The 15,185-nt window shown below is 25.5% G+C and overlaps 1 protein-coding gene across 2 annotated transcripts in view; it reads left to right on the top strand.

Moving 5' to 3' along the window:
- The window catches only part of LOC129957648 (PAT complex subunit CCDC47-like), a 34,670-nt gene extending 19,868 nt beyond the window's left edge, over window positions 1-14,802 (top strand). Inside the window, exons 4-12 of one of the 2 annotated variants that reach the window (XM_056070124.1) lie at window positions 78-252; window positions 3,948-4,129; window positions 5,286-5,387; window positions 5,504-5,611; window positions 5,739-5,821; window positions 6,870-6,928; window positions 10,631-10,740; window positions 10,826-10,993; window positions 14,477-14,802. In XM_056070124.1, coding sequence (XP_055926099.1) covers window positions 78-252; window positions 3,948-4,129; window positions 5,286-5,387; window positions 5,504-5,611; window positions 5,739-5,821; window positions 6,870-6,928; window positions 10,631-10,740; window positions 10,826-10,993; window positions 14,477-14,548 — 1,059 coding nt within the window. In that variant the 3' untranslated portion in view covers window positions 14,549-14,802. Of the gene's footprint in view, window positions 1-77; window positions 253-3,947; window positions 4,130-5,285; window positions 5,388-5,503; window positions 5,612-5,738; window positions 5,822-6,869; window positions 6,929-10,630; window positions 10,741-10,825; window positions 10,994-14,195 lie in introns of both variants that reach the window. The other variant, XM_056070169.1, reaches the window with a different exon arrangement.
- The last annotated feature ends 383 nt before the right edge of the window (window positions 14,803-15,185 follow it).

Below are 15,185 nucleotides of genomic sequence, written 5' to 3'. Positions count from 1 at the left end.
TTTTTTTTTTTCCTTCATGTCTTAGAATTATAGTTTTTATCCTCAGATAATATGTTTGAAAAATTTAAATCTTTTAGGTTCCCCTTCATCTTAGGAGAAACTGGGAGAGTTTTTACTTAGAATTTTTAATGATAGCTGGTCTACTTGTATATTTCATTAACTTCATTGCTGGTAGAAATAAAAACCAAAAATTAGCCATGGCATGGTTCAACTCACATCGCCAAATCCTGGAGAATAATTTTGCTTTAGTTGGTAAGTATAGATTTGAAAAATATACCTTTTATTTCCCTTAATTTAATATTTAAAATATATGTAATGATTAATTTTATCATTCTCTCTCATTCTTAAGAAATAATTGAAAGATACAATATTTGTTACTTATAGTGCATTAATAATTGTATTAATTTAGTGCCTTTTGCCCTTTATTAAAATACTGGGTTTTCATAAAGCAAATAGTGCATTCTATAACTAAAGTTAGTGGTCATATTGGCGCTAACATATATATGCATATTATCCAAAATATGTTCTCAATAGTTTTGCAATAGCCTAAAGCTACTCACAAAATATTTTTATAAAATTCACTTTCATATATTGAGAGAAATGTCGAAAAACATATTTATTTGATTCAAAAACATTATTAAGCATGTAAACCAGTTAAGTTTTGTTGCAGAATGTTTGCAACAAATGTGTCTCATTTGAAAGTGATGAATTGTATGGTTAATTATTATGATACTTATACTGAAGTGGATATGATATATCTTACATTTAGTATCATTCTTCCAGTGACATTATTGCATTTTAGCCATTCCATAATCAGAACTCAATTCATAAGTTAAATAAGATGTAGACTAATAGTAGCAGTGGAGATCATTAATTTCCTAATAATTATTAAAGTGTTGGCATGACAAATTTTGTATGCATCTTCCAACGTAGAAGTATGTAAAAGCAATTAACCGTTGATGTTTTGTTGTTGGGATGTCATATTGTCACAATATCTATCTCCAATTGTCGAACATTTCTAAGGAGCAGTACAAATAATTTTTTTAAATAAATAATGAGTCCCAAAGTAGATATGACTTTGAGCTTTGACTATCTATTAAGGCAAATGCAAGAAAATTTCCTAAATAACTGATTTTCCTTGACATGATAGGGCATGCAATTCACTCACAGCTAATAGACATTGAAAACTGTCATCGTTAAGCAATGAAAGATTAATTTTTCTTTTACTTTTATTGCTGAGAATTGTATTTCTTTTTAATTGCCATTAGGATAAATTTATTTTTGTAAAAATAAAGAGTTATACTAAATGTGAGAAAACTTTTTTTACTAACATACTTTTTATAACATCTTCAACATAAATACAGTAGTATTAAACATTCATAAGGCCCTTCACATAGAAGTGTGCTTCATTCACTTCAAAAGATGTTCTATTGCCATAATATACCAAATTCCATTCTTCATTCCTTACTTATTTAAAAGATTAGTACATAAAGGGATCATTTCACCCTGCCTCCCACTCCTGTAATAATTTATATCATTGATTCTTGTCATGCAAAATAATAATATCAATTTTTTTACAAAATCTTTCTAATTATTCTAGTTTATGTCTTATTTTTGTAATACATCTCACTTCTTATAAAATTTAAAGCATTCCACAATGATTAATAAACCATTATTTTCAATAATATATGGTCTGATGCAATCTCTTGTAATTTACTAAGCATTTAAAGATTTCATTTTCCAATTTGCTTTTTTCACTTTTTGTGACACTTGTCTATGTCTTAACTTTTTAGTCCAAAAAAATTCAGTAATAGAACCTACAGTGTAATTATGCCTTTTTTACTACAAAAGAAAGTTGATTAGCAATGCATGTTCTTGCATATTTTTTTATATCATGCCTTTTGCTAATTCTATACTATCCTGTTCTGACTGTCAATAAATTGATTTATCTTTGAAGGGAATAGGGTTTCCCTTTCTATAAAGATTAAAAATAAACATTTGTGCTGAAATTTAGGTTACTTTTGAAATAAATAATGCATTTAAAAAAGCTTATCTTTCAAAAAATTTTATTTATAGAAAATTATCAAAAGAAAATTTCAACATAGGTTACATAGAATTGTTTACATAGGTTATTATGTATTATTATCTGCAGAATATTCTGAACAAGACAGCTTATTTTTTGATAACCCTGCATTTCCAATAAAAATAGCACATATGACGGAATGGAGCAGTTTCTATAAATCTGTTTATTATTATTATGGATGAAAAATGGAATAAAGGAATGCCTATTGTCTGACTTAGGGTAAAGAATTTTGGATTATTTTTTGTTATGTGTAAAATCCTAGATATTGCAGGTTTGAAAATCATTTCTTCTCTATTAAAACACTTATTACATTATAAACCTCCAGCAGGTCATTGTGAGGTTTGCTTTTAGATTATTATTGACATTTTACATTATTGCTAATGTGTCACTGTTGTGGTCTATTTATTTATTGCACCAATTGTTATTTCCTGAAACAAAAGTACGTAGTTTTAGGATGTTTTGTGTATTAAAGTATTTTAATATGTACTTGTTTGTGAAATGTAGTTGTGAAGGAAATTAAACTTAAGAGCTCTAAAACCCCTCCAATGACGAAAAGAGAATACACAAAAATCAGCTGTGTGGCGAAAAATAAACTATTTTTTCTATATTAAAACATCTAGTTGCTATTAATTTTGTGAAATGAATAAAATGCATTTTGCAAAATGTCCTGGTGAGATTCTTCATGATGTGAATAATGTTGTTTAAAGGGGGATACCTCTGAACTTATATATTGTGGCTAACTTTCTTTTCTTTAGTTCACAAAAGATGGGGGGGGGGTATAAAATTGATTAACATGTAATTTTTCTCTGAAATGACTGTAGGACTGTAATATATGGTGAAGTTTATTTTAAAAAATTCTTAAAATTACATTTTTTTTTTTTTTTAAACATAGAATCATTTGCATCTCCTTTCCAGTGAAAGACAATGCAACAATACAATGCTAAATTATTTCTAATCAATATCATACAAATTGATGCCATATATTTAAGGATTTACCTATTTAAATTTAATGATTTCATTTAAACAAGTGAAATACTATAAACATCATTTGTTTCACTCACAAATATATCTATAATAAATAGAAATATTTCTTTGAAACTTGTTTGAGGTTTTATATAATTTCCATTCTATAGCAGGTATTTTATGTCCTTATCTTCAGTTCATTTCTCTCTTTTCATTTTAGTTTTAAGATTATTTTATCCCATCTTGTTATATTATTCGGCAATAAATTAAAAAATTTTACTCTTTGAAATTAATGACATATTTAACATGGTTTCTTTTATTTTTACTTATTTTAAATTAAAACTATAAAAAAATAATTTTAAATTTGAATTCCTGAACTCAAAAAGTTCAAAAAAAATGTTAAGAGTCAATTTAAATGTAAAAAAGGAAATGAGCTTTTATCTCTTGAACCTTATGAGAAAATAGTAGTATGTTTCTTTCTTGTTTCTTATAACATATATTGCAAGTTGCATGAAATCATCCTGTTATAGAGTATATAAGCTATTGTTGTTGGAAAGATATATATTTTTTTTTTTATTTATACTTAAATTTTGTGTTAAAACAATAATTCTTTAAAAAGTTACTGATTTAAAAAAATGTACAAAAAATCTGAATTTGCTCAATATTTGATTATAAATTAGATTTCAATTAATTTTAAAAACAGGTGAAAATTTAATAAAATGTTATGGGAAAATGATTTTAAACCCACATTTTCCAACATCCAAATTATATTGATGTCGAATTTGGTAGCTTTATGTCCATTTTCTCAACTGATAGACAGATATATTATTAATACATATATGGTCATTTGTAATTAGGTGAATCATATTTTAAATGTTGCTCTTTCCTGTTTTAATTTTAGGTGATGATGGCAAAAAAGAAATTGAAAGTCCAGGAATACAAAAAGAATCTGAAAATATATATACATTATGGTGCAGTGGTAGAGTATGTGTTGAAGGCATGCTTGTAGAGTTAAAATTTTTAAAAAGACAAGATTTAGTTAGTGTAATGGCTAATATGTTTCGACCAGCTTCAGATCAAATAGTAAGTCTTGTTTAAAATTTCTCCATATCGTTATTTTTTATGTGTGTTATTTTATATTATTAAAATTTTTTACATGTGAATAATAACTATGAGTCAGGAAAATTTTTATATAATGTCAATATTAAATTGCCTTATTTTTGAATGTTGAAATGGTGTTCTTATACATTTCATAGTGTTAAATTCTAAATTTAATAGTGTTGGTCATTCAGTTTTGAATTTTTAAAAGCCATATTTTTATAAAACTAAAACAACTTAAATAATTTATATTTTCTTAATATTCCAAGTAAGCTCCTAATTTTTAACTCTGCACTATTATAAAAAGGTATGTTGTAGTAGAATTTTCTTTATTTATATGTATTTTGCCTTTTTTATTATTATTATTATTCTGAAAAATCTTATTTTATATATATATTATATTTTTTCCCACTTTACTCCTCTGCCACTCTTCTTTTGAGTAATTTTCAATGCTCACAAGATTTAAATAATAAAAAAATTAAGTTATAATCTTATTTATTTAATGTTTTATTTGAATGCTTAGTTTTCAGCCATTTTCTTTCTTACATCCAGAATAGGAATTAAAGAATGATCTTCTGATCATTGATGGTTCAGATTATTTTCTGCATTGTGTATTTATTGTAATTTGAATCTTAGTAATTTGAATAATTAGTAACTAGTGTAGTTTAAATCTTGAATAATTCAAACTACAATCCTTGTTGTTCGACTAAAGAATCAAAAATAATCCCAATAAATGTATATGCCTCATTCTTTACTGAAGAACATTCAATGTCACATATTCTTAGGTCCTTTGGCATGGGATGAATATTTAACTGAATGAACTCTAAGTCTTGTATTCTAATACCTAGAATTATTTAACCTGTTGGTTCCCATTCTCAGCCTAAGCAATAAACAACCTTTAGTGAAAACATTTCTTGTCTGCTGCTGAAATAATTTTGTAAAACATATATAATTTACAATATTTAACTTTATTTTAATTAACATGTAGGAAAATATTCTATTGAAAAACAAATTTATCTGATGTAAAGAACTTTATTCCAAATTTGTTTCTAGAATCTATCATGCTGAATATTTAAAAATTCTTAAATTATTATAATTTATAATTTTTTCACAGATAACATTTTCTATTCTTCTCTTGCAGCTTATTAAAGTGACAATGAATGCAGATGCAATGGATAATTTTGTTTTTTGTTTAGCTAACAAAAAAACTGCTGCCCGTTTACTGAAAGAAATGAGTGATTTAGTAAGTAAATTAAATATTTGAATGAAAATTCTAAACAGGTATTTGAAAATTGCCTTTCATTTGTATATTAATAAATTAATATTTTTTTATTCAAATCTTTATTTTTCCCTCTCTAGAGTACTTATTGTCCTGAAAAGAAGAGTGTAGATCGCCTTGGCATACCTGAGAACTTTCTCATGATGAGTGAATTGGGTGAAGCTTCAAGTGCCATGTTAGATAGCAAGGTATTTAATCGCTTGTAATATTTTCACCTTTTACATCATTTGCCTTATATAATGTTTTCTCAAAATGATTTTATTAACCTGAAAGTTTGATATTTCTGTATAATATATTTTATTTATTTATTTTTAGTTAATAACTGTTCTTCAAAAGTACTCTGATTGTATAGATTTTATTCATTTTTCTGACCAATTTTCTGGGCCCAAGGTTCAGGAGTAAGTATTTAGTTAGATGTCCATTCATTATTCAGAACTGTTAATGCATTAATAATCTTATAGTTAAATATCTTTAAACAATTTAAAACATCTTATTTTGTTTTCTAATTTGTTAGCTTTTAATTATTCTCATAAAATTTGGCTAAGAATTTTTGTTCCTTTGATTATTAAATTATTGAGGTGAGTTTTATTACAAAAAATGAATCAATTTCATTTTAAAAATCATTGTAGTTTGCATTTTTGTATTGAACTGTTAACATTTGGTTATGAATTGGCTAAGGATTTTTTCAAATTTCAATAATATTCATCCTAAACATGAATCTGCTCCAGTTAATGTTTCATAATTTATTATTCTTTTCATAATCCTTTTGAAAATTCTGGTTTTCACTACTTTTATGGTTAGAAATTGTAGATTTATAATATCAATACTTTGCTATAACATGTAGAAATACGTATTTACTCTCATTATATTTAAAGCAAAGATTAGTGTGAAGAAAATAGAATTTCCTATTTATGGACTAAATATATTGATGAAATAAAGTAGTAAAAAATAATTAAATTTATTTTTCAAAAGTAAAAATATATTTTTAATCTTTCTCATTGTACATATCTAGAAACATTTACACCTTAATATTATCTGATAGTTATGATATTATTACCTTAATGCATAATTTTTATGTGAATACTTCTGTATTGGTGGTGAAAAAATAAGAACAATTTCAAAGGCACAATTTAGAAAAAGATATCATTTTGGGAATTTAATTAATTATTTGTAAAATTATTAATGATAACACAATTTCTAATAATGATAATACTATAAAACCATTATTAGTAATGGCATTATAGTAACATCATTCATCATAATATATTGCATATCTGTCAATTATTTATATATATTGTATCTGTTTTTAACTTTTTATATTTAGTTGCTGAGTATTTGTGTCATATTTCATTTCTTATTACAGTATGGACTTTTATGTATTTTGTTGAATTCACAATTTATTTTTATATATTTCTCATTTTATAAAAATATAATAATGAATTTCAGTGATGCTCAATTGACCAAATTGCCTGATACAAAGAAAATGTTACTGTTTGGATTTAACAGTAAGTTTGCCTTTAAAAACAAAATGTTTATTTTTATTTCGTTTGTTTTTGAAATAAATAATTAGTTTAACAGACTAGACTTTTTCTTTAAATATTTTTTGAAAATGTTAAGTTTTAAAAAAATTAAATGTCTATGGATGCTTCTTGATTTTAAGTTTAAGCATTAGAATTCGTTGAAAATTGGACAGATAAAATATTATTTGGCTAATGAATTGTATTCTTAACATGATTGTGTGCATTTTATAGTCTGTGCAACTAAATTGGCATTTCAAGGTCATAGAATTTCTCCACTCTCCACATTTTTCCCTTCTCTGCTACCATGATTTCGACAAATCATACTTTATTTCTCACGTCAGTCCATTTTCAGTTAGAAGTCGGATATTCAGGCTACTATTTGAAAGCTTTTATGTTATTGACATATTCTAAAATCAAGACGACTTTCTATTATCTTTATTAAGGTAATAATTAAAAAATATTTTAACATAATTATTTTTGTTGTAAAAAATTAAAAGTGCAATGTAGGCAAACAATTTTATTCAATTGTTAAATTTGAAGATATTTTCTTCTGTAATTTTTTTAAAAAAACTAATGAAAATGTTATTTTAAAATCTTTTGGAATAATTAAAAGTACTTGTCTTTGTATATTAAACCTATTTTTGGTACATTTAAAAAAAAATTCATACATTTTATTATTAGAAGTCTACATATTGTCATTATTGTATTAATTACAAAAATACCTAAATATGAAAAAATAGGTTCACTGGATTCAAAAATAGTTACAGTATTATTTAAAAATAAAAGCTTAAATATTTAAGAAAATTTAATAAATCTAAATGTCAATATACACTTTTAATTTCACACACATTTAATAAATTCATATATTTAAAAAATAAATGCTTCTATTTTCAGACAGTTATGATTATCAGGGTGAATTTTTGCATGTTTTATTTTAAAAGAAATAAAAAGACTATAACCATAAGAATATTTAATTTTAAAAAATCTCTACTTAAAAATCTTTGTCTTGGCTTTCTCTGAAATTGATTTCATTGTCATCTTGTAATTTGATCACAATCCTTTCGATTGCATTGTCTCTAGTACGAGATTAAGCGAAGTCCTCTTTTTGTAACTTCTCTGCATATTTTACACATTTTTTTCCAGTCATCTACTATTATGTTTAATAGTGCTTCATTGAGCAATTTCCTGATATCTTTAATTTTGAAAATTTTCTTTTTTATTTCAATTTTACCTGCACCCAAATAAGTTCTATTGCATTTTATTAACAATGATACAAGAGGAATCTCACCACTTCATGTGCCATTTCATATGCTATCTGATCAAATTCATATGTTCTCTTTTTTGTGTGTGTGTGTGTGTGTGTGCTTTTTTACAATGTTCAATAGTTCTTGTCTGAATTTTTTCGGCACTATGAATAATATTTTTACTATAGAAGAAAGAACCTATACCGCAATATCAGCTTTCTTTTTATCTATGTAGAGTTTTTTTTTTTTTTTTTTTTTTTATGAAATCTTACATTTTCCAGATGGCTCGTTCAATCCTCTTAGTAAATCACGAAAGGAATTTTTTTAAACTTCACTGTTTCTCTCCTTGTGATAGTCAACTGTATTTCTTAGACTGAAATATAAATTGTGTGAATAGAATAAATCCTTGATCAGCAGATCTGGCATAACAAATGATCAATCTAGATCCTTTCCTCAATAGAACTTTTAAGTCTCCTTGGCTAGTGAAACTTGCCAAATAAATGTAGGTGAATGGTTAATATTTACCCAAGCTTTATCAAGATATGTTACTGGCCTGGATGAAGAATCATTTCTCATGTTGTGCATTTTTTTTAAAAGGCTCGTGTGAAAATCAGTATAATTTTAAAATTACCCAGAATTTTTTCGTGCATCCAGAAAATTTTTTTTTTTTTTTCTATTAAACAAATTTTTAATTTTACCACTGTTGGATATTTTATAACGTCTGTCATAAAATTCTTGGACAGTTTGGCATACAACACTTTATCAAAATCATCCAACTTTGTAATAGGTTTTGCTCAAGAATTTTTTTTCATCGGTGATTTGAAAACTGGAATATTGTTGAAACCTTCAGCAGCTGCTGTCTTATCAACCTCTGCACAAATTCCCGTTACTGTTTGTTCTGAAGAGAACATCGCACATTTCAGCACTTGCTTTCTGTGTCTGTAAAAGCAGTTCTTTTATTGTAGAATTCGGTTTAGATGACACCAATTCTTGTAAGTAACTGTATACATAGTAAACAACCATTTGTCAATGTCTCTGACATCAAAACTATCATGATAGCAGAACTTTAAAAATAAATACATTATTTTGTGAAAAGGAGTTAACTTATAATATAAAACAAAATGAAGAATAAATAGCAGGAAATCAAACTATAATGTGTGTCTGCAAGAAGGAAAATGCAGAAAGCTAACTCTTTAAAGGAAGAAGAGAAAAAGAGTAATGCTGCTGCATTGTTGCCAAGGCGGCGAGGTAGAAAAGATGACCTTGAGATATCTATTATATTTGCACTGATTATATTGCAATAGGGTGAAAATGAATAAAATCTTTTTTTAAATCTTAAATAGAATACAATTTAATATTAAGCCTATTTTGTTAAATTATATAAATAATTTAACAAATTAATATATTGCTCAATCCTATAGAGTTAGACAGATTCTTTATTATGTTTTATCAATCAATTTATGAAGCAAAAAATAGCTTTATAGCAAATAAAAGTTTTTCTAGAAAATAAAAATTTGCTTTATTGTGTGGATGTGTTCTTCTGCTTCCTCCATTATATGTGGCTAAGAATGCATGTAAGGGTTTCCCCCCCCTACAATTTCATTGTTAAGCAAATAGTTTAATTTTAATGTCATATTGAACCAAATTACAATTTAGAATGCACAAATGAAGTTTGCTTTTGATTGCCAATTGGTGCAAACTTTAATATCTGAATACATACCAGTCTTGCATTTCATGGAATGTATCAATTTAGAATGAAAGTAATTTTCTCTTAGTATATTATACAAAGTTGAGTAAATTCTTATATGATCTTATTTATAGTTATGTTAAAAAAGAGATTTCTCTGTTGTGCAACTCAAATATTTTAGCTGGTTACCTGGAAGAAAATGCAAAATTCCTCTTACTGTTTTCATGAAGAAATTGGGAAGTAACTTAAAACTCTTTCCTAATAAAAGAAATAAATAAGTCCATAATCACCCGCAAATCCCCCTCTCCATTAGCAATCAGATTACTCTTTACATTTGAGTAAATACTAAAAGGAAATTAAATGATTTGCTAAGTGATTAAAGAAAGGCATAAGTGAAACTGATGGGAAGTTCATTTCTGACCATTTGCTGGTACATCATTTCCATTATTAAAAAAATGAAAATGATATTTTTCAAGATATTTTTAAAATTTATTATTTGTCTCTATAAATAGCAGATTACTTAGGAAACATTTTACGAAAAATTATGTGGAATGTTTTGAGAAAATTTTAATTATTGGTAAAAACATCTATCAAAAATAAAATTATCTTGATTTTTTTATTTATATTTAGAAAAAATTACAGATTGATCAAATGATATAAATTTTCAATTAGAAAACTTTAATTATATTTTTAATTAACTAAATATTTTTTTAAAAAATTCATGAATGATACTAATTTGTTTTGTTGTTTTTTAAGTTCCAGGCAAAGGGAAAACAACTCCAGAAATTATGGAAAATCTGAAACCTCTGTTGCAGTTAGTGTTCTATTCCATTGAAAAGGTTAAAAGATTTAAGCTGAGCAAAGAAGTATGTATATTTTTTAAGCATTAACTGACATCTATTTAGATATTAATTTACTGACTGATGTTAATCATCATATTATTGATTTTAGGCCAAAGCAAAAGCAGAAAAGAATCGTCAGCGTGTTGAAGAAGTGTTCCTGAAAAATACTCATGCTCAACGACAAGAAGCAGCCCAAGCTAGAAGAGAAGAAAAAAGGCGTGCTGAAAAAGAAAAAATGATGAATGAAGAAGATCCTGACAAACAGCGAAAATGGGAGGTAAGTATCGATTGAACTTTAAAACTATAACTAAAATTACATCTTGCGTGGATTTCATAAATGTGCTGCAAGTTAATCTGGAATTTATCATTATCTAAATATCTTGTTATTTTAAAATGCATTAATATCCTGAAAAGATAATAGCTGAATTCATTATTAATGTGAATTTTATTTTTTAGTTATAATAGAAGAAATTTATTTGAATGATAGCTTATTTTTGATGTTTTGAAAGATCTATTCCTAAGTAAGCCAAGGTGTATAGTATTGTAATGAATTTTTAATTTTCTCGAGAAATGCGAAGAAAATTTTTTTATTTTGTTTACCAGATGTATCGAGAAAGAAAACCAACTAAAGGGAAGAATTTGGTGAAATAGATCCAGAAGTTCCAATACATAAAAGATAATATTTAATACTTTTCCCCCACTCCCTTTTTTTTTAACAACATTCATTGTTGATTAGTGAATGGAAAGGTTATTTTGAAGGATCTGTACATGCATCTTGTGTTGCAACTCAAACAGCATTCAAACTTCAATGGAATTCAAAGATGGTGAAGAATTTGTTTTAGTTATGCTGGATAAATAAATGTGTAATCTTTTCATGTGTTGTTAAAGAAAAATATGCTGCTTGGTTCGACGAACGGAAAATAAGAATACAGCAAGATGAATTTTAATGCACCATTGAGACATATCAAAACATTGAAAAGCTGTTCTAAAAACATTTATACTGAAGCCTCTTTAGTTAATTATATATTCGATTATTGTTCGTTAATATATTGTTATGAAACAATCCCTTGATCAACCTGTCAAAGGGATTTTATTGCATTATCTTTAATTGGAATTCATTGTAATGTATAATAACATTAACTCGTGTAAAATCTTGTACAAAGAAATTTTAACTTAAAGCCATGCGTTTTCAATAATCATGATTTCTTTCACAATTTTTTTCCCAGTGTCTCCATCTTTTTGAAAATTATTATTTGTTGGACCAATTTCGCCAAATTTTAGTTATTTTTTTTTTTTTTTTTTTTTTCTGTAACTTTTACAGTTTGTTTCCCATTGAAATGTTTATCTTGACTGACAAAGCAATGTGCAGCACAAACCATTGAAGTTTGAAATTTGACAAGTTACTTCTTGGCCCAATAAGAATAGATTTTTCAAAATTTTAGTTACCAAGTTTAATTAAAAAATAAAAAAAAAAATAATGTGTTTCCTTTATATTATTGAAGCATATTACCATACAAAAATTATTTTTATGCCATTTTAAAGGAAGTGTGATAGAAAAGGTGGCTTTTCAATCAAACCAATTTCGCTTAAATGATTGCATATTTTATACAGTTTTAGTAATTTTTGGAAAATTAGTTTTGCGTACAGTTAGTAACAATGATTGTTACTGTAATGAATTTCAAAACAAGGCATTTCATCATATTTTTTAGTTACATTAAATTTGTTCATATTGTAGTTTTAAAAAAATTCTTCCTTTGCTTTAATTTTAACTTTAAAGCAGTTCAATTCTGTGCAAGGCAAAGTAATATATTGTCTCAAGTTAATTTAAAAAAAGCATTAACTATCATTTTTTATTTCCATCATACTTATAAATACAGAGCTGGCTTTTTTTTAAATCATGAAACTTTTTCTTTTATTTATGAAAACTAGGAATTGTGAAATAACTTGCATTTCTGCATAAAATATGTAATTACTTTTTCCTGTATTTTTTAAAATTTTAAGTAAGAAAATTTTATTTATTATTGCATATAGGTTAAAAAGCAGGTTTTTATTAAATTTTCAAAATGTGAACCATTAAAAAAAAAGGCTCTATACTAAACTTCAGAAGTAAGCGGCAATAAAATATTTTTTTTTTTTTAATTATCTGGCCATTTCTGAACGCTACTACACTTTTCTATTAAAAAAGCCTGATCTAAACAATTTAATTAGAACATGGCATTTTTTATTAGTAATTTATGGCAGTTTTGCCAATATTCTGATGGTAAATATCATGGAAAGCATTTAGCTTTTGGCTTATATAGCTGTAAATAAAATGTTCTAGATTGCTAAATATGGTGAGATAGCACTGGAAAAATATATTTTTCATCCCAACTACAAAATTTTTGGTCATGCTGTATTTCTACATCAAGGTGACACTTTCAGAAATGATCTATCCAAATTAATTAGTAATTTGTTAATTTTTTTAAAATGTTAAAAAAATCCTAGATTTTTATTTTTAATCTTATAAAAGCTTGTTTCTTTTTTCCAATAAGGATAAATGGTATGTTTTTGTCAAAACCAAAAATTTGTTTTACGGTAGATGTGTTTCTGCTGTATTTCAGAAATAAATATTAGAATTTTGTTATTGCATAAATATTTTTAAATACACATTTGAAATGACTTATTAAAAAATTTTAATATAAAAGTGTTTTTGCTATGGTGCTTATGTTTTGCAGAAATTTCACATTCCTTATCTTGTAAGCGTTTAATTTATGGTTGGAAGTACTTTCTTTTTCTGATGTGAGATATCTGAAACTAATATTGTTGCATATATTTTAGTTTAATTGTAAAGGACTGACTTAAAATAATATAAGAATTATACAATTTTTTGGAAATTCAAGTATATTGTGCAGTTTTGACAATTATTTTTTAATTTACATTTTAGAGAAATTCTAGATATTATTCAAAATAATTATTTCCCCATTTCAATAATTCTGCTAATATATATTTATGGAAAAATCTGGAATGCTATTTCGTGTAATAGTTTATAAATTGCTTATCTCTGTGCAGTTAATAAATTGTGTAAATATTTGTATTTCAGGAAATAGAAAATAAAAATACATCTTTCTACCCTGTAAAAAAGAATCGTTTTATACAAACCATCAGTTTTTGATATTTTTTTAAGTATATACATGTATGTATATATTTATATGCAACTGAAAATTTCATTTAAAATCAAGAGCTTGGATTTTATATTATTTGATGTATCATAAAATTATACAGATTTATCTTTTTTTTTTTTTTTTTTTTCAAAACTTGACATTTATTTAAATTGTTTTTCTTGAATCATTATTATTTGTATTTTATTATGCATGTATTTTGTTAAGCATGAATTTTATTTTAAACATAGTTTGATTGAGTTTTTGCAATTATATTTTGTTTTGATTTGTTTGAATTATTTTTTGTTTCTTTTGATTAATTTCTGTCCCATTTCAATGTAGGAGCGTGAACATCGTCGAGAATTGAAGAGGAAAGCTCCTAAGATGAAGCAGTTAAAAATGAAAGCAATATAATTTATTTTTAAAAAAAATTATGCAACTATTCCTATTTGAATATCCCTATTTTGAGGGATTTGAATAGTTGAAGTATCATTTTTGGAAGCATGCTTTAGCTGATAAAGTTTGTATGATCTATATAAACATTTTGTTAATAGCTTTAAAGAGAAAAATTAATTTAAATTTTTATGAAAGTTTTAGTGAGCAACTTCCTATGTTAATTATAGGAGCGTGAACATCGTCGTGAATTGAAGAGGAAAGCTCCTAAGATGAAGCAGTTAAAAGTCAAGACATTGTAATTTTTTTTTTTTTTTTTTTTTTTCATTTATTTCATTGTATTTATACGGTTTGAAACAGAAGTTCTGTTATGCAATGAAATGTTACTGAACTTAATTTACTAAAAATTCTATTTATGAGAAGTATTGTGTGAGACATTTGGATTGTTTACACATAAAAGAATTGTATGTTTCAGTTCATATGTGATTAGTTACATTTGTATTTTAAATTAAAAGATTTTTTTATTGAAATATATCCAATTTCTTAATTGAACCAATATCATGGACTTCCTCTTTCTTTGCTAATTATTGAACACTTGGTTGCCATGATTCATACTTTCTATCTAATTAGATAGTAAATATGAATCAAATGACATCAGCAACAGCAATGTTAAAAATAAATTTCATTTGCTGTGTTTATTTTTCAAACTTCGTAGCTCTCTATTGGAAAAAGTTAACAGTATTATTAATTGTACAAAATTTATAAAGACAACAGTATTCTTATTGGTCGGAAACTCAGGAAATTTTAATTTTCATTATAATTCTTCTACAGTAAAATAAAGATGAATAATTATTAAAATACTTCTAAATTTAATATGACTCAGAAATAAATTTTTTAAAAATTAACAATAATAAAAAATGTGCAATTGTAACTTGTATA

This window comes from Argiope bruennichi, chromosome 1 (assembly GCF_947563725.1).
Source record: "Argiope bruennichi chromosome 1, qqArgBrue1.1, whole genome shotgun sequence".
Taxonomy (NCBI): Eukaryota; Metazoa; Arthropoda; class Arachnida; order Araneae; family Araneidae; genus Argiope; species Argiope bruennichi.
This window is presented reverse-complemented; position numbering and strand designations above follow the sequence as displayed.